Source organism: Rattus norvegicus, chromosome 5 (assembly GCF_021556685.1).
Source record: "Rattus norvegicus strain SHRSP/BbbUtx chromosome 5, alternate assembly SHRSP_T2T, whole genome shotgun sequence".
Taxonomy (NCBI): Eukaryota; Metazoa; Chordata; class Mammalia; order Rodentia; family Muridae; genus Rattus; species Rattus norvegicus.
Window position 1 is genome coordinate 61,854,567 of NC_141538.1, and position 20,342 is coordinate 61,874,908.

Genomic DNA, 20,342 nt, shown 5'->3' on the forward strand with positions numbered 1-20,342 from the left:
CTTTTTAATATCTTTGATGAAGCTAGCCTAACTAAGATTCCCCAGGGCAAAACTTGGCTCCAAAGCAAGGTCTCATAGAATTCATCTGTCTTAGTGACTGCATCAAAAGACAGAAAGGTACATCACAGCATGACTGATCACACGCACCTGCTAGACCAGCATACAGGCATGGAGGAGGATAAGCCTGATATTCAGGAGGAGCGAAGTGAGTTGTTTCATGTGCCTATAATGTCCCTTGACTCCAATACTCCCTTACCCCTGTCTGGCCATAAAGGAGTGAGTGGAGAATGGGAGAAGTCTCCAGGCTCCAATACTCCCTTACCCCTGTCTGGCCATAAAGGAGTGAGTGGAGAATGGGAGAAGTCTCCAGGCTCCAAGCAATGAAAATATAGTCACATATGAACATATTACTGCCCAGTCTCTCAAACTTTAACTGTATCATACTGAACACAGCCAAGTTTTCCAAATTAAAAGCCCAAACACAGAATCAAACTCAACAATAAGCTTCAAAATACCTTATCAAGGAGGGGCAGGTGCTTTCTTTCTTTCTCTCTCTTTTTTTTTTTTTTTGGTTCTTTTTTTCGGAGCTGGGGACCGAACCCAGGGCCTTGCGCTTCCTAGGTAAGCGCTCTACCACTGAGCTAAATCCCCAGCCCCTCTTTCTCTCTTTCTTAAAAAATAATTAAAAATAAGTTCTGGCCCAGTGTGGTGGCACACGCCTTTAATCCACTCAGGAAGCAGAGGCAGGCACTCTACAGATCGAGTCCAGGAAAGACAGGGCTCTGTTACACAGAGAAACTGTGTCTCTAAAAACAAACAAACTAACAAAACCCCAAAACCCAACAGTGTTCTGGGCTGGAAATATACTTAGTTGGTTGAATGTCTGCCTAGCACGTACAAATCCTGGTTTTGATCCCCAATACTGCACACACCTGTAGTCCTATCCCTTAGGAGGTGAAGGTAGGAAAATCAGGAAGTTTAAGGCCATCGTAGACTACACGGCAAGCTCAATCAAAACATGCCTCATGAATACTCAGGGCCCTGTCTCAAAAACCAAAACAAAGTAAGTCTCACTCTTAATCCCAGCATTTAGAAGACAAAGGCAGAGAGATTCTGAGTTCAAGGCTGGCCTGGTCTACACAGTGAGTTGCAGACTAGCCAAGGTTACACAGTGAGGGACTGCCTCAAAAGAAAAAGAAAAAGAAAAAGAAAGGAAGCAAGCAAGCAAGTGTTTGAAGGTGAATGTGCCAGGGTCCTAGAATGTTGTAAGCAGAGGGTTTAGAGCATGGTCCTGATGGGAGTTTGGCTGAACAATGCTGACAGGAATGCAGGCGGTAAAGACTGTCCATGAATCTCAGATGAGAACACAAAGATACGGGGTTGGGGATTTAGCTCAGTGGTAGAGCACTTGCCTAGCAAGCACAAGGCCCTGGGTTCAGTTCCCAGCTCCGGAAAAAAGAAAAAAAAAAAAGAAGAAAAAAAAAAAAGAAGAATATTGAGAACACAAAGATACTACTAGGACTAGAAGTCATCCATGTTACATTTTGGCAAAGAATTTATCTATTATTTGTCTGTGTCAGGTCTCCATAATTTACATTAACTTTCTACCTCCATCTCTGATGTCTTTCTGATTGTAGATGTAGGAGATCAATGGCAATAAAACAACAACAAATTAACCAATGAACACCTTCATGCTCTTTCTTAAGGAACAATACTTTAGGGTAAGGCAATGCCGTATACTTTTCTAAGAGAAGCTCATGTGGCCTTGGTTCTGATCCCCAGCACCACATGGAGGAAGCGGCACAGATGTGGTTCAGATTTCCCTTCACTGTTTGTTCCTTTCCCATTTAAGAATCCCAAGAGCTAGCGTCACCTCAAACTCCTAACCAAATAAAGGAATGGCTGGGGAAGTAAGGGCAAGAAGACTACAGTGAATCCCCATGTGAGACACAATCTCTTTCTGACGCTGCTGCCACATAGCACAGGGCACGCTGGGCAGCCTGGGAATGCTCAGAGCTTCCACCCCTTTTGTTCTGTTTCCGCCTTTGTGATCACTAGAAAGGGCTTGGCCATCTGCCACAATACCCACACGGATGCTAGCTTCAGATTTTAGATACCAAGGAGTGTGATTAAACACACATGGGAACTTCAGCCCTCAGAGATAAGCAAATTTACCTATTTATCTGGGAAAAACAAACTCAGGAACTGTTACTAATTACTAGTCACCTTACCATTTCACACAATGTCTTTCTAAGACTTACTTTTACCTCTAACTATGTATACTGGTATGTGAGTGTGTGCACTTGGGAACAGGTGCCCAGGGAGGCCAGAAGTGTTGGGTCCACATGAATTGGAGTTACAATGGCTGTGATATCCAACATGGGTTCTGGAAATATAATCCAGGTCTTCTACAAAAGCAATAAGTGCTCTTAACTGTTCAACCATCCCTCCAGCCCCAATACAGCCAAGTCTCCCCATCAACTCCCTTCTCCTCCTTGTCTCACTATATAGCCTAGATTATAGGCAGGAGCCACCATTACTAGCAATTCTTAATACTTTATTTTCAAAAAGCAGTAAAAAAAAAAAATTCCCCAAGTCCCTTATTACCTGTGAGTAACAGTTCTGCTAAGTGCTCAGTTTTAAGCAAACAATCCTGAAGATACCGCCATAAACATGGATTCAATGGGTATCTTTTTTTACTTTAAGAAAAACTGATCCAGGGGCTGGGGATTTAGCTCAGTGGTAGAGCGCTTACCTAGGAAGTGCAAGGCCCTGGGTTCGGTCCCCAGCTCCGAAAAAAAGAACCAAAAAAAAAAAAAAAAAAAAAAAAAAAGAAAAGAAAAACTGATCCAAATAACTCACTAAAACTGTAAAGTACAATGAAAGGGTGTTTGCTGCTTGAGAGTTGATAACTCTGGGCTGGAAGCTGGCTCTTCTAGTCCTGACCACCAGCTTCCAAGCTTAGCTTCAGTTTGCTCATCTGAAAAAGGAGTTTTATAGTATGTATCTTACTTTACAGTGATTAAATCACATGGTATTTGGAAAAAAACGAAACAAAACTGACAAAGAAAAAAATCCTCCAGTCAAATATTTGTAAGTTAGATAACCTGATAACCAAGTGGGTGTAGTGGCAATTGTAGTGCCAGCAATTGGCAGACAGAGGCGGGCAGACATGAGACCAGCCTGGAGACCACAGTGAGCTCCATAAAAGCTAGGGCTATGCAGAAACCCTGTCTAACAAAATAAAATAAGACAGAATGAAACAAGGAGCTAAGTATGGTGGCTCACTCCTGTAGACATTTCAGTTGAGGTAGACACCTGAGGAGAGGAAGCACAAGGTCATTTGTGGTTACACAGGAAATTAGAAGCTAGCCTTAGCTACCTAAGACCTTATCTTAAAAAAAGTGTTAAGGTATTTTTTAATCAAAGAAAAGGACCTATGAAGAAACTAACGTAAAGCCAGGATGGCGCCCAGAGCTCAGTGGCAGAGTGCTCACTCTGGGTTTGATCCCCAGAATCTGATCCCCCAAGACCACCAGGCTAAGGATCATTAAAGAGGGTTCACTAGAAAGAGATTTTTACATAAATCAATAAATGACCTCTGAACAAGCAAAACCAACAAGCAATTAACAGCGATGATATCACATGGTGTCTGTATGTGCGGGGGTAGTAAAGTGCTCTTTCCGTCTCTTTATATATTCTGTAACGCATAACAGTGAGAGAATATTACTTCTGTTATAACAGAGAACTTTTAATAAAAAGAAGCAGACTCCAGAATTCCTGTGGAAGCATAATACATAAGACTAATAAAGTTAGTTGCCTCAGGAAAAGGGACTGGAAAGGGAACTTCCTAATTCTTTGGATTTTGAGAGCTTGTGAAAGTATTGCTTATTAAAAATTTAAAACAAGAACCCTTGCCTTCAGCAAAGAATCTTTTCTCCTAAGCCCACAGTCACAGAGAATACAATCACAGCCTTTGAGGCCAGCTCAAAAGCATCTTTGCCACACATCTGTTTGTGTCACACGCCCTACCTCCCATTCTACGGCACTGTAGAGAAATAAGCTATCTTCATAAGATGGCTCACAGTTCACAAATGTGAAGTGGTGTCGTTGTCCTCTGGTTTGATCTGAGCCATCACAGTTGCTAGGAAGCAAAATGAACGTTCCCCTGGCCTGAGCCTGCTCAGGGTGTACGGAGGAGAAAGGAATTACCTGTAGGAGGAGCTCCACACTGTCCACTTGGAGCTCTCGAAGGCCAGCTATCTGCACCACATGCTTGCTATCTTCTCTTGCAAAGAGCCTGCAGACGCAAAAATGTAGCTGGTATGACACTGGGTGTGTTTTGCCTTTCCAGAACAGTCTATGGACCCTCCTCCATTATACAGTGGTTTTGCCATTTGGATGGGATGGATGTGCTTCCCCTTCCAGCCCTTCAGACTACTGAGGTGGTACTTCCTTTCAGCGGTTAAGAGCACTGACTGCTCTTCCAGAGGTCCTGAGTTCAATTCCCAGCAACCACATGGTGGCTCACAACCACCTGTAATGAGATCTGATGTCCTCTTCTGGTGTGTCTGAAGACAGCGACAGTGTACTTAATATATAATAAATAAATTAAAAAAATACAAAAAACCGAAAACCAAATTAGTATTTTTGATTACAACCAAGAGAATGAGCATAAAACCCTGACATATCGCAGTCCCTGGTTAGTAACCAGTGCAGTGGTGGATAAGGGCGGGATCTTTAGTGTCTAATCAGCCTAAAGTTGTGGTCTTTGCTAGTTAGGTGCTTCCCTTTTCTCCCTTGAAGAGAAAGCATGCAGTCCGGGGAGCGGCCGCTGCCATTTGTATCTACCAAGAACGATCTTCAGGATAAAGCTAACAGATAGCAGCAGATCAACTGCAGCATTATCCCGGGGCGATGGACAGAATATCCTGCCTTCCAAGTTATCTGAGCCAATGATTTTCCTAAAGAAAGACAGTAGGAGTGGGGTTTTGGTTTTTTTTTTTTTTAAACTTGTATCAGAAGAATTCCTGATAAATAGTTTTGTACTATTTTATTTGAGACAGGGTCTTACAGGGTCAAGCTGGCCTGCAACTTGTGATCCTCCTGCCTCAGCCACCTAAGTACCAAGAGTCCAGCCATGTGCCAACATGTTCCACTCTGGTACTTCTTCTAAGGTAGCAGGGGAGGGGATGCTGTATCTGAACACACCGGGCCTGCAAATGGGGGGCAGATGACTGTGGCCTGCATTGATATTAAATCAGGAACACCTACAGCAAGCATGGATACGGATTAAGGCTAAGAATGAAATTCTCTAGTCTGTAGCAAAAAGGAGAGATGTTGAAAGAGAATGAATTCATTTCTCAAATAAAGGGGAGAGGGGCTGCAGTGGTGAGGCAGACATATCTCGGTGAGTTTATCTCTTGGGATACATGGTATATTCCAAGCTAGCCAGGGTTACACAGTGAGACACTTTCTGAAAAATCAAAACAAGCAAAAATATTTTTTCTCAATCTAAGTTTCCAGTCTTGCCAGTGCCCATTGATCTCTCAGAAAACAGGCCCAGAAATACACTTCTGAATAAAAGAAGAAAATACCTATCCACATCACTTGAATACACTACCTTGACTTGGGCTCTGAGATGCTCACCCCAGAAAGGTTCATATGAGATGGTATAGAATGTACTGCTAGATTTGTAAATCCTGTGATAAACAATCATATTTCTAAGCTGAAGACATGGCTCAGTGGCTAAGAGAACTTACTGGTTTTGCTGAGGACTCAGGTTCAGTTCCCAGCACCTACATCAGGCAGCTCACAAGTGCCTGTACCTACAGTTCTAGGTTATCTGACTCCCTCCGGCCTCTGTGGATACTGGCACATACATGGTACACATGTACTCACATAGGTATACACACACATACAGAAAAATATTTCTGGAGACGGCTCAACAGTTAAGAACACTTACTGATCTTCCAGAGGACCCGAGTTTGAATCCCAGAATCCATGTCAGTGACTCATAAATACCAGAAGATCCAACACCCTCTTCTACTTTATATATTTAAGATTTATTTCTGTATGTGAGTACACCTCCACTGTCTTCAGACACACCAGAAGAGGGCATCAGAGCCCACGACAGATGGTTGTGAGTCACCATGTGGTTGCTGGGAATTGAACTCAGGACCTTTGGAAGAGCAGTCAGTGCTCTTAACCACTGACTCTCTCCAGCAATCTCTCCAGCCCCAAAAATATTTTTTAAAAGTTCTATTTTTATCTTTTTTTTGGTAAGTCTATGAAAACAACTTATTTTCTGCATTTAGGATTTAATTAAGTGTGCTTAGGCTTTATTTCCTAGTTTAAGAAGTGAATTTAAGCTGGGCCTAGTGGCACACACCTTTAGTCCTAGCATTTGGGAGGAAGAGGTGGGCAGACCTCTGAGTTTGAGGCTAGCCTGGTCTACAAAGTGAGTTCCAGAACAACCAGGGCCACACAGAGAAATTGTCTCTGACACACCTCTTACCCCTCAAAAAGAAGTGAATGTACTCTTTCTGCCTCTCCCAGCTGGCCTCCCCACCCCAACCCCATCTTTTTCTGTCCCCTCTCTCTGCCTCTATTCCCTTCTCAACCCCCCTTGCCATGCCCCAAATAAACTTCGTTTTATATTAGAGAGAGAGAGAGAGAGAGAGAGAGAGAGAGAGAGAGAGAGAGAGAGAGAGAGAGAGAATTTAGCACATAGGGCTTAGAAGGAACCCAGTATTACACTCTGTGGGTTTCAGGGATCAAACCCAGACCGTCAGGCTTTGTAGCTGGCACCTTCAACAACTCAGCCATCTCACTAGTCCTTTTTAGTCCTTTTTAAACAAACAAACAAACAAACAAACAAACAAACAAACAAAACCAAAGTCTTAGTATATAGCCCAGACTAGCTTGGAACTAACTCACTATATAGATCAGGATAGCCTCAAACTTGCAGTAGCCTTTGTGCCTCTGCCTTCCAAGTGCTGAGATTAAAGGTATGAGCTGCCACGCCTGGCTTGCAAAAATATTTTATTTACAAGCACGAAGTAAAGTATAATAGCAAATATATAAAAGAGTATCATAAGGAACAGAACTTTACAGAAACCCCAGAAAGGTTAACCAGGTATAAAAACTAACAGGCCTCACAGCATAAGACCTCATAGAGTAAGTGTGGGCCTTTCACAGTGTATTAGTTAGAGTTTCTGTTGCTATAATTAAACATTATGACGCAAAGCAACTTGGGGAGGAAAGGGTTTATTTCACTCACAGTTCATCATTAAAAGCAATAAGGGCAAGAACACATCAGGGCAGGGGCTGAGGCAGAGGCCATGGAGGAGTGCTGCTTATTAGCTTGTTCCTCACACCTTGCTCAGGACCACAAGCCAGGGATGGAACCACCTACAACTAAGAAAGTGCCTCACAGGCTTGCCTACAGCCCAGTATTATGAAGGCACTTTCTTCATTGAAGTTCCCTCTTCTTTTTAGCTTGTATTAGTCTGACGTAAAACTACACAGCATTCGTAGCAAGCTGCGAAAAAAGATCAAGGGCTGGTGAAATGGCGTAGCACATACAAAAATAAATAAAATGCAATATAAGTTTTTTTTATTCTTATCCTTTGTTTACTATTGAAGAATACAAATATATAGGGTGATAATTTGGATAATTCATTAAAACTTCTACTTAAAGAAGCTGGCATTATAACTACTACAAAGAGCTTTTGAGGGGTAAGGAGATCAGGCAGTGTCCCTGTGTAGTCCAGGCTGGCTTTGAATTTGTGATCTTTATATCTCAGCCCGCTGAGTGCTGGTTTACAGGGCTAAATCACCATTCCCGGGGAAAGTTCTCTTCTCTTCCTTTCTTTTTTCATACTGAGGATTGAATTCAGGGCCTTACGCATGCTATGTTGTGTTCCTACCACATAGCTACATCCTCCACTTGGAAAAGACTTTTTTTAAAAAAGATTTATTTAGTATGTATGTATGTATGTATGTATGTATGTATGTATGTATATATGTATGTATGTGTGCCTGCAGGTCAGAAGAGGGCATCAGATCCCATTACAGATGGTTGTGACCCACCATGTGGTTGCTGGGAATTGAACTCAAGACCTGTGGAAGAGCAGACAGTGCTCTTAACCCCTGAGCCATCTCTCCAGCCCGGAAAAGACTTTTAATTGGGGTTTTTCCAGGGGTTGGAAGAAAAGCTATAATTGAGCTAAGTGGAGGCTTAAACATTACAGAGAAGGTGAATGAGAAAAGTGCCCAGAGTAGCAATGTCTGAGATAAACTCTTTCTACTTCCTCTCAACTGTGACAAACCTTCATATCTTTTTGTTGGAATGGTCAGCAGTGCAGTGACAGGTCTCAGCCCTCCTGGCTTCTTAGTTGTGCTACTCAGTACACCAGTGCCCTCCCTGCTGGAGCCTGTCCTGTGGTCTCCTGACGGGACAGGAACAGTTCCCACACCTATCCCACTGTTTGCTTGCAGCACATGAACAAGAATGTCACTGGGCAGCTCCATCAAGGTTAGTACACCTTTGCTGAGGCACTGCGGGGCTCTCTTAGCCTTCCACCAGACTTAATTGGCATCCCCTCGTGCATCAGGTACAGTTTACTATTACAGCAGTCCTTTACCTCCTCTCGCCTTTCTGCTCCTCCAGCTAGTTGATCCTTCACAACTGTTGCCAGATACTCAGTTTCAGTCACCTGTTCCCAACCTCAAAACCCCTTTCTTCTAGAAACATATGTAATAGGCATACTGATACATTCCTAGGCTAATGTTATGTTGTAAGTGTAGTAAGCTGAAGCCTGATAACAGTTAAAAGTTGAAGGTGAGTTAGTGGGTGGGTTCTGCCACTAAGCCTGACATCTTAATTCCATCCCTCAGACCAGTGATTTCAGTGGGTTGTGACCCTCTGGGGTATCTGCACCCTTTCATGGCTAAGACCATTGGAAAACACAGATATTTACATTACAATTCATAACAGTAGCAAAATTACAGTCACTACAACATGAGGAACTATAATAAAGGATCACAGCATTAGGAATGTAGAGAAATTATTTCTACAAGTTGTCCTTTGACCTTCACATGCCCATCATGACACATGTATGCCTACATACATACACATACATACATGCTTACACAATAAAGAAATGCAAATGTAATTTAGAGCAGTGGTTGCTCTTCTAGAGAGAGGACTTAGGTTTGATTCCCAACACTCACACAGTAGCTAACAACGATCTCTAACTCTAGTTGAGTTCTGATGCCCTCTTCTGGCCTCCCTAGGTACCAAACATGCACACAAAGACAAACATGCAGGCAAAATATCCACATACATAAGATAAAAATAAATATTTTTAAAAGGTTGACTGTGAAGAAAAAGACTTTTTTTTGCCAGTTTCAGAAAGCTGTCATTAAATTTACACTAACATTATTTAAAGGGAAGATATGTAAATACATGTTGATTTCCTGACTTTTTGAAAGTATCTTTTCACAGGGAAAAAAGAGGGGGAGTCTTTTTTTATTCCCCCACTCTCCTCTCCTCCCTGGAGGAGTCTTAATAGATACTATAATACCATTCTTTAAAAGAAAAACAAAAACAAAAAAACCAAAAAACATTAGTAGGAACTGAAAATGGAGTCCAGTGGCAGAATGCTTGCAAAGCATGTGTAAGACTCTAGGTTCAATCCTCAGCACTGAAAAGGTATTAACAGATAACTAACATTTCTTCTAGCTGAATTAACAGTTTAAGAATGATGCATCCAAGCTGGGCATAGTGATAAGTCTTAAATTCCACCACTTGGGAAGCTGACTCAGGATGATCACCAGTTCAAGACTGCCCAGGCAAAACAGCAAGTTCTACACTAGACAAGACTACAGCCAGACAGCCTCAAAACAGAAAAGGGGAAGAGGGAGGAGAACGATCACCCCATGCCAGAGACAGCTATTTCACAAAAATGCCTCTCATTAAAGTCATGTGATCAAAAAGATTCAGTGGAGCTCTGGCTCCAACACTAATGTACAGACCAAAGGCTTCTCACTCTTATCTAGTACCGTTTTCTTCTGTTTAGGAGGTCATAAAGTTGTCCACAGTAGATCTCATAGAAGCTGATCCACACAAACAGATTCCTTCTTGACTGGGATATTTTCAGCTGCCTGAAGATATCTTTGGCAGCCAGAGCATACAATCCTGGGTTTTGATGAGTTCCTATCATGGTATAGGTTTTCCCCGCACCTGTTTGTCCATATGCAAAGCAAGTGGCATTGCCTCTAGGGGAAGAATAATTAGAATTATTTACAAATATTTAAAGAATGATAATTTACACAGAGGTGTTTAATGACAAGTCAGGAAGAAAAAGGATCCTTGGAGAAATTTAGCATATAAAAATATATACAAAAGTAAAAAAATCCCCAAACCAAACTATGTTTTCTTAAAGGAATTATTTTACAGAACCGATAATATTACATATTGAATATGAGAAAATAAGGACTTTGAAGACCATTTGAGCTAGAGTATATGTAGCTCAGTTTGTAGAGTGCTTGTGTTGCATGGAGGAGGCAGTGAGTTCAACTCCCAGCACACACACACACACACACACACACACACACACACACACACACACACACAGAGCAACAAGCACTTACCAAGTCTCTTACAAGCACTTACCATATAAGATGCTTCTATGTACCCTAGAGACTTTGTCTTTTCTTTCCTTTTGCATTCTGTGTTCTACTTTTGTTATTTTGTGACAGCTCTCACTGCAGTCTAGGCTGGCCTAGGCCCTTGGAGCTCACCATGTAGACCAGGCTGACCTTGAACTTGTGTCAATTTTCCCACCTCAGTTTTCCAAGTGCTTAGAATTTCCAAAATTCAAGCTAAATACAACCTCTTACATCTTTTATTCTGAAGATACAAAATTAGGCTATTGAGAGCTTTTATTAAGCCAAGAAACACTATCTCTAGTGTAAAAGTAAATTTTGTTGCAAATTTCTCAAGGTTTAGTAAATCAAATGACTCCAGAATAGTCTAATTAAGTTCATTAGGTCATAGCATAAATTCATATTTACTTCAAAAGAACTGGAAAGGCATTCATGTATTAATGGGACTCATGGAGAATAAAGAACTGAAAGAAGAGAAGAATCGGTGCGGCTCACCCACTGAAAATGTGCTGGATGAGGGGGTGAGCGGTCTTCAGGTACACATCTTGATTGCTGCATGCCTCACCAAAGACTTCATCGAAATAAAAAACATGCTGAAAAATAAACTTGATTTTTATAGCAATACATATGCATTTTCACTACCACTATTTTATTAACTCACGGGAAAGGCTAAACACATTTCTAAGCGATAGGAAGTAGCTGACTGACAAACTCAGAGAAATGAATAACCAGTAATGGTTAAATGACTGTCCTTTTCTGCTTCCTGCCACTGTCTATACATGTTCTTACAGTGTAATAACTTTCGTTCTCTCAAGGGAAGTAAACTGATGAATATAATTGGGTCTAGGAAAGGAAATTAATTCTATAAAGATTATTTTACATCCTTGGCAAGGCAAATATATACGAAAATTTGGGTGAATTCTAGGGATCAACTTTCATTCTGTGGGTTACATAGCTTAACTTGTAGTTCCACAAACATTCATTCACAGTTAGCTGGTGTGTGTGTGTGTGTACTGTAACAGGAGCTTGAAGGAGCCGAAAGGTAAAGAATTATCCCATCCCGCATCTGAAGGTGCGGAGCAGAATTCTAAGAGAAAGATGACGTAAACGAGTATGCACCCTGATAGCTGTGGTGCTGTGCCCTGGACACTCTGAGTTGGGGTTATTAAGTGTTTAGCTATAGCAAAAGTCACAATTTTTGTTTTAATGGATCTGTTTGATTATTGTTATTACTATTTTGAGACACAGTCTTATGTGTCCCAAACTGACTTTGAAGTTATACAACCAAGGATGACCTTGAATTTCTGATTCTCCTGTCTCTGCCGCCTAAGTGCTAGAATTACATGAATGTACCACCCTGCCTGGCTTCTGTGGTGCTGTGGATTAAGCACAGTTTCATGCAAGTACTCTAACAACATAACTGCATTCCAAGCAGTGTTTTTATTTTAACTATAATTTTTGAGCAATTTTAGGAAAACTGAACAGAAAGTAGAGTTTCTATAAACACCTTTCCTCAAGTCCCTTCTATTAAAATTTTGCCCAGTAGTGGAAGGAGGATATAATTCAATGGAAAAACATTTCTTACTTGTGAAAGATATGAGACTGGATGTGGTAGTGTGAGTGGTGGAGATGGGAGGAGGGAGAAAGATACAGATAGAAGTATAAGCAAAAGGCCAAAGAAAGAAAGCACAAGGAATTAACTAGGTTCTGTGTAGGAAGACACCAAACATCCAGCATGACTGAAATACAGGACTCTGGTAAACGGAAGAACAATACAATGCTAGAATCATGAGTTAGGATTAAGGGCTAGAAGTCTTGGACATTAGCCTTAAAGGAGTTAGAAGAAACAACTCAGAAACAATGAAGATAAGTAAAGAATTTTACAAAGGATGACCTAAACTATTTTACTGCAAGATTAATCTGAGTTCACAATGAGACTGGATTGTGACCAGACTCCAGTCTTGTATTGGTAAAGTGGGAAGAGTCAAATTAGGTGACAACAATGGGAAAACAAAACAAAAAGGCAAAGGACTGGATATGACAGAAGGGGCTACAAATAAAAAAATCAGGCTAATCTCATTACACTGAGTCTGCAAAGCAATAATTCAAAAGCTATAATATTTGCATAATTTAGAGGTTTGCCATGATGGTAACATAACTGAGTAAGAAAGTTTAGTAAATTCAAGCTGACTACAGGAGAATGACAGTTACTACACAATGCATGAGATTAAAGGCCTATCTTTTGCCCCATTTTGAACCTCCTGTAATTATTTAATTAGATAATTGTATAGCCAGATCCAGAACACTGCACTTTGGCAAATTTAGTTTGGCTCACTCTTCCCCAGGTTCAATGATGTTTTATGAACTATTATGTTACATTGGAATGGAAATTAGGTCATTTGAGAAGAAACTGAGATCACAGAGCCAAGTTTACCATTTACAAAGTCACCAAACATTGGAATGTTAGAGAATGAATCTGAAGAATGATAAAATGATCTGGGCTGAATATGTAGTTGGTAGAATGCTTGCTTGCATGCATAAAACCCAAGGCTTCAGTCCCTAGCATGAAGTAAAAGTAGGAGTGGCTGGTTGCCTGTGCCTATAATCCCAGATGTACATATGAGAGAGAAGATGCATCACTCATCTCAGTAGCACACGCACTTTGTATATAAAAGTGACACAAATTAGCCAGGAATGGCTTTAATCCCAGCACTGGGGAGGCAGAAGCAGATGGACCTCTTTAAGTCAAGGACAGCATGGCTTTCACAGTGAGTTCTAGCACAGTCAGGGCTATGTAGAGACCCTGCCTCAAAAAAAAAAAAAAAAAGCACAAATTATTGATAACATTTGAAATATGGAAAACAGGAAAAAAAAACCAAACTGTCTGTGAATTATTATACTTAGAGATAGCCCCTGAGCTATACAGTACATTTTTTAAAAAAAATTTAAATAATTGGAACTAAGGCTACATACATAATTCTAGCACTGGAGACACTGAGGCAAGAGGCTCACAAGTTTAAATCAGTATTGGTTACATAAAGAGGCTGTCTTAAAAACCAACCAACCAGGGCCAGCCATCGTGGCACATACTTTTAATCCCAGCACTTGGGAGGGAGGGGCAAGCAGATCTCTGTGAGTGAGGCCAGTCAGGGCTACAGGATAACATCCTGTTTTGCCCCCCACCTACCTTTCCCTAAAAACCCAACCAAGAACCACAAGAAGAGCCTTTCTGCAGAGCATGTATTCCTTTTTGTCTCATGAAATTCAAGAGAGCCCTGTCAGGTATGGTGGTACACACCTTTAGTACCAGCACTTGGGAGCAGAGACAGGTGGATCTTGTGAGTTCCGGGTCGGCCTGATCTACACAGTGAGATCCCAGCCAGCCAGGGCTACATAGTGAGACAAACAACATGTGGTAACAAACAAACACCAAAACCAAAATGAAACAAAACCACCGGCCTTCTGTTGAACCTGTGAATCCCGGAGTCCTTTAACAGATTTCTTCTTAACTGATGTGTTCGAGTGTCTACCACATGTGTCCAGATGCTCACTGAAGTAGAAGAGGGTGTGGGACCCCCTGGAACTGGCCTTACAGATAGTTGTGAGGACCTAACACAGGTGTTAGGACAGATCTCAGGGCCTCTGGAGCACAGGGCTCTTAGGCACTGAGCCAGCTCTAGAGCCCTGTAGAAATGTAAAGGACTGGCTAAGCATGGTAGTACTTGCCTGTCATCTGAGCTGGCGTTGCCAAAGAAAGAGATCTTAAGTATATTACCTCGGCTTCGGAGGAAATACCAAGCCAGCACACTAGGTAGTGATACAGGCTCTTAACGAACGAACGAATGAATGAATGAATGAATGAATGATTGATTGAATGATGAGTGAGTGAATTAGTGAATTTTTTTTTAAATTGGAAAGTAGGGTAGAGCTTGGAAATGTAGCTCAGTGGTGAAATATTTTCCTAGCACAAGTGAGGCCCTGAATTGAATTTCTGGTATTTGGCAGGAATGGAACATAAAAGTAAAATAAAACAATCAAACAAAAACAAAAAAGAAAGTAAAACAAAAAAATTATTTAGAAAGGAAAATAATTTTGTTTTTTGAGTTATTGTGCTTGCATAAAAATTTTAATGGTATGTGGTGGACATACTTGATAGGAAAAAATAGGTTATTTAACTACATAGACAAATTTTGTTTTACTCCCCAAGCAAGTTTCGGGAAAAAAAAAAACTTAAACAACTGAGATCACTTTTATTTAGCATCACGTTCAATACAGACTTCTTTTAAAGAAAGGAAAAAGAGATATTTTTATATCATAGTATTGACAAATAAGGACTCTGACCTATGAGAGCAGAGGTCCAAAGTTCAACAGCAGAGAAAATGGCATGGAATCTATGGATATTCAATAAATATTGATCAATGGCAATGACAAAGGAGTAACGTTATTGTGTTTGGGGATAATGGAAAAATACGAAAGATGCCCTTGATGCCTCCTGGAGGGAGCTGCTGTGACTGAAGCATCATTACGGAGGTGTGGTGGATGGTGATCAGATAGGGCTATTACTGTGGTACAGTAGCCATGAAGCTAACTAGCCTTACAGCTAACCGATCATTTACACTGTCTTCAAAGTAAGTATCTCCCACTGAAACCTAATAGACTGTGCATTGATCAACAATCAATGAAGCTGTTAAAATGACTGGGTTGGCTGTACAGTGCCCTAGTAATTTATTGCTCATAGGAAGACTATTGGATTACTCTAGATGCCACTGTGAAACTCAATTTTTGTAAGAACAATGCAAGTTTGAAAGAAGGGGTACGTTTCAACAATTTGACTTCAGTGTGAAAAGATTTACTGCAATGGAATAATATCGCAGCTGACTAAGGTGAACTGTAAGCTGAACTGCTAGCACAGCCTATTAATCACCACGTTTTTCTTGTTACCAGTCACTGGGTTTTATAACTGAACAAGAGAAAGAATGAATGTTCAATGTGAATGTTTATGAAGGCGCACTAAGAAAGCAGACTCAGAGTAAAAGAAACTCTGGGTTCCAAAATCTTTGGGTGTGCACACACATGTACATATCTGTGCATGCACATGTGAAGGCCAGAGGCTGACGGTGGGCATCTTTATCACTCTGAATCTCAGTTTTTGAAATAGGATCTTTCAGTAGACCTGAGGCTCATCAATTGGCTAGACTGGCCAGAGAGCCTGTCTCTTGTTTCCCTCTCCCAGGGCTGGGGTTACAGCATCCGCCACAATGCCCAGCTTTTTAAGTGGGGGCTGGGGTCCGAACTCAGCTCCTTACGCTTCTGTAGCCATTTCCTTAGCCCCTAAGATCCCAAAATCTTAATATACTATGATTATATGATTTCCTTTCATTTGTGGAGTTTGTTGCTTCTCTATTAGAACTGGTGTATGGGTACTTGCTAACATGGAATAAGTTCTTTTCAACACCAAACTTTCATATTTTAAAAATTTTTTATGCATCTGAGCAGTAGCTTATTAAACCTTTATATGTTAAACGTGAAAATATATTATCTATAATTAAACAGAAGATCATACGCACTCCAGACCTGAGCACATGCCTGTAACAGCACTCAGGATGCTCAACAGGAAAGTCATGAATTCAAGGCCAGCTTGAGCTACAGCAAGCTTCAGGCCAGCCTGGACTATAGAGTCATATGCTGCCTTCAAACTCTCACCCAGCAGAGTGATAAGTTCATATTCCCTGCTGAGCATGGAAGGCATTTGCCTGTAATACTGTACTCAGGAGAAAGAGGCAAGAGGACAGCTGCAGGTTCAAGTCTAGCCTGGTATGCATAACAAAATTCTATGACAACCAGGGCTACATGGTGAGGTTTTTGTTGTTGTTGTTGTTTTTTTTTTTTTTTAAAAAAAGCTCAGTTGACATAATGTCTTTAAATCCAGCACTGGGGAGGAAGAGGCAGGTAGATTTTTGTACATTAAGGCCAGCCTGGGCTAATAAACAGCAAGTTCCAGGCCAGTAAGGGTTATACAGAGATATTCTGACTCAAAACCAAACAGGCAGCTGGGTGATGGTGGCACAAACCTTTAATCACAGCACTCAGGAGGCAGATGCTGGCAGATCACTGAATCTAAGACCCACCTTGGTCTATAAAGAGAGTTCCAGGACAGTCAGAGCTATACAGAGAGAACACTCTGTCTCAAACAAAACAAAACCCCAAACATTCACTTTTCATAATGCAGGGGGAAAAGGAGACCAATTATATAACCATCACTCTCAGCAATCGGCCTTAAATTCTGTTTATTCTTTCATCTGTACCCTTGATTTTGCTAATCACATAAACATGCTAAGTGAATACATGTAGAGCTTCATTTCCTAATGCAGGAATTATGGCTTTCCAACTATGTTTCTAACTATAGTTTTAAAGAATGAAGGACCAAGGTATCAATAACTTAGAGTAAAAATCAACAGCTGGCCTCAGTGCCACATGCCATTAGTCCCAGCACTCAGGAAACAGAAGCAGCTGGATCTCTTTCAGTCCTAGCAAGGGTGAGAGCCTATCTCAAAATAAATAAGCAATCAGATGAAGAAACATTAAATAATCAATACCTGAGCCAGAAACTGGATTTTAGAACAACCCTGTAAATATAAAGTAAAAAACCGACACACTTGCTAATATTAGTTTGAAACACAATAAGTGAAAGATCCTACCTGAAGAATATATTGTGTAAGGTCAACTGCTTCTTTTTTCTCATGTACAAGCAGAGTCTCTTTATCTTCTACAGTAATGATATTAACTTCTCCACGGCGTACTTCCCTCACACCTAAAGGCCGTTTTCGAACACAGACTCTGATTTTCTCCATTTCAGTCCAAGGATTCTCTGAGGTGATCTGTCTGATATATGTTTACAAATAGACTTTAATTTTTAAAAAATATTTATTATGTATACAGCATTCTGACTGTACGTATACCTATATACCAGAAGAGGGCACCGGATTCTATTACAGATGGCTGTGAGCCACCATGTGGTTTCTGGGAATTGAATTCAGGACCTCTGGAAGAGCAGTCAGTGCTCTTAACCTCTGAGCCATCTCTCCAGCCCTTTAATTTTTAAGAAAAGGATTCAATTACTTAAATGGTCAATATATCAGTACATTTTCAGTATCTTTAATATATTTGGGGTTTTAATATAATTATTTGTAGTTTTTGATTGGTTTGTTGGTTTTGAGACAGGGTTCACTTTGTCACTCAAACTGGTGCAGAACTTGCTATGTAGCTCAGACTGGCCCTAACTTTTTACCCTAGCTTCCCAAGGGCTGGGTCTACAGGTATGTACCACCAAACCCAAGTTTTGAGACAGGGCTCACTATTGTAGTGAAGGCTAGCCTGTAGTCCCTCTTGCCTCCACTTCCCATGTGCTGGGATTACAGGCCTATGTTACCCATATGCAAAGCTCATGTAAATAATTCCACATTAGGAGCTGGAGAGATGGCTCAGTGGTTAAGAGTACTGACTGCTTTTCTCGAGGTCCTGAGTTCAAATCCCAGCAACCACATGGTGGCTCACAATCATCTGCAATGATATCCGATGCCCTCGTCTGGTGTGTCTAAGACAGCTACAGTGTAACCACATACATAGAATAAATAAATCTTAAAAAAAAATTCCACATTAAATGTGAGCAATGAGAAAGTTTTTATTAGCTAACCGAGTATAAACCATCTGTGACTTACACTACCTCATTCTCTGCCTTACCCAAGAAGAGGGAAAGGAGGAGGAAGAGGTAGAAGGAGGAGAAGAGGAGGAAGAAAGGAAGGAAGGAATGAGGGAAGGAAGGAAGGAAGGAAGGAAGAAGGAAGGAAGGAAGGAAGAAGGAAGGAAGGAAGGAAGGAAGGAAAGAGCTGGTGGCGATAGCAGCGGCTAGAAACTAAATGTCTGTTATTTTACCTCTGAGGCGTGTGTGTTTGGCTACTAGTGTTCTTTGTGGCTCCTAAATTCCAGTTGGTTGGTCATCAAAATCTATCTATATTCTGCTATTAAGACAGCAAGGCCTTTCCAAAACCCAAATCCATATATTTCTTGTTTCCTTTCAATCCAATTCTTGCACACTTAACATTTTTCTTGACCATTAATCAAAATTCTTGTCTGAAGAATGTTTGACTGTTTTGAGACACAGTCCCTTGTAAACCAGGCTGGGGTCACAGGCATATACCACCAGACCCAATTTATCTGATGCTGGGGAGTAAATCCAAGGTTTGGGGAGTGCTAAATAAGCACTCTACCAACTGAATGACATCCCCAGACCCTACATCCCTTTCTCTTTTAATCCTATTGGATTGAAACTAAGTGTTTCAAATTAGGTGGTGGGTTTCAATGTAAGTTACCTCCTATACCCTATAGATACACTCAGCCCCTCCCTGAGTCCTGTTACTTTTCCCTTCTTTTCTTGTGTCTCTGTATGTGCACCTATGTGTGCAGAGGCCAGCAGACAACATTAGATGTGGTTCTCCTCAGGATCAGATTACCTTGTTTTCTGAGACAGATTTTTCACTGGAATCTAGGGCAAGCATCAGAGACCCACCTGTCCACCTCCTCAGTGCTGGGATTACAAGCATGTATTCCCACACTGGCTTTTCACGAGCGTGTTGGGGGTCGAACTCATCCTTCTGTTTACATGGCAAGCATTTTAATGACTGTTTTATCTCCCCAGCCCCACTTACTTCTTTTTTGCCTCACCCTAATATGAACTTATTAATTCATTAGAATATAACCATGTATTTCTTCTCAGAACAATTTTATGACTGATCTTGTCTGCTAACTCAATCTCCTATTTGATGCATTCTTTTACTGGCCTCAGTGAATTATTTAACACCCAGGATCTTTCACAAAGTTTATTTGCTAAGTCTTGTGTGGTATATTTAAAGAACCAATCACTTACATAGAAACAACTCTAAAACTAGGTTGTTTTTTTTAAAAAAAAGAAAGAAAGAAAATCCATTTTCGCTCTGAAAATAAGATTTTTGAATGCAGGTTTTTTAATCAGGATTAATAATTTTGGTCTGTGTAAAAGAATAAATTAGCAATAAATTCTTCCCTCCTTTACACTTTAAAATTTATTTGACAGTCCCTTATAAAAACTTTAATAATAATTTTACGAAATTTACAAAAACTTTAATACAAAATTATATGGTGATATAATTTTTTCAAATAAATTCTGATTTTTCTGAGCCTTCCAAATGACTGGAAAATTATTTCTTGCCAGGATCTAAATTAGTTTTTACAGCAAATAAACAAACAAACAAACAAAATTTCCAATATTCATAGTGCATGGTTTTAAGACATCTTAAAGCACATCTTATTATTTCAATTAGTATTTGAGACTAATGCATCATCTAAGGCATGGGACTTGATAAGTCCATGGGGATTTTCTGTTCCCTTCTTAATTTTTCCACAAGAAAAAAAGAGAGTATTTTAACTGGTTATTTTGGAATCTAGTCTACTTTTTGATTTCATATTATTATCTGTTCCCTTATAAAATCTACTTTCATATGTTTTATTCTCATTTAAAAAAGGGTTTTGAGACAAAATCTTTAGATGTTTAGTATTACAGCTTGCCATAGGAAGCTAGTCAAAGAGGACACAATGCTCAGTCTTCTTTATTTTTGTTTGTGAGGCTTTGGGAT

The 20,342-nt window shown here is 40.5% G+C and overlaps 1 protein-coding gene across 2 annotated transcripts in view; it reads right to left on the reverse strand.

The window, feature by feature from the left end:
• Kif24 (kinesin family member 24) overlaps positions 1–20,342 on the reverse strand; it is a 66,903-nt gene that overhangs the window by 14,377 nt on the left and 32,184 nt on the right. For both annotated transcript variants that reach the window (XM_087548916.1, NM_001431166.1), the window contains 4 exon segments: positions 17,373–17,556; positions 11,170–11,267; positions 10,069–10,284; positions 4,213–4,300 (listed from right to left, as the gene is read on the reverse strand). In XM_087548916.1, the coding sequence (XP_087405042.1) occupies positions 4,213–4,300; positions 10,069–10,284; positions 11,170–11,267; positions 17,373–17,556 (586 nt within the window).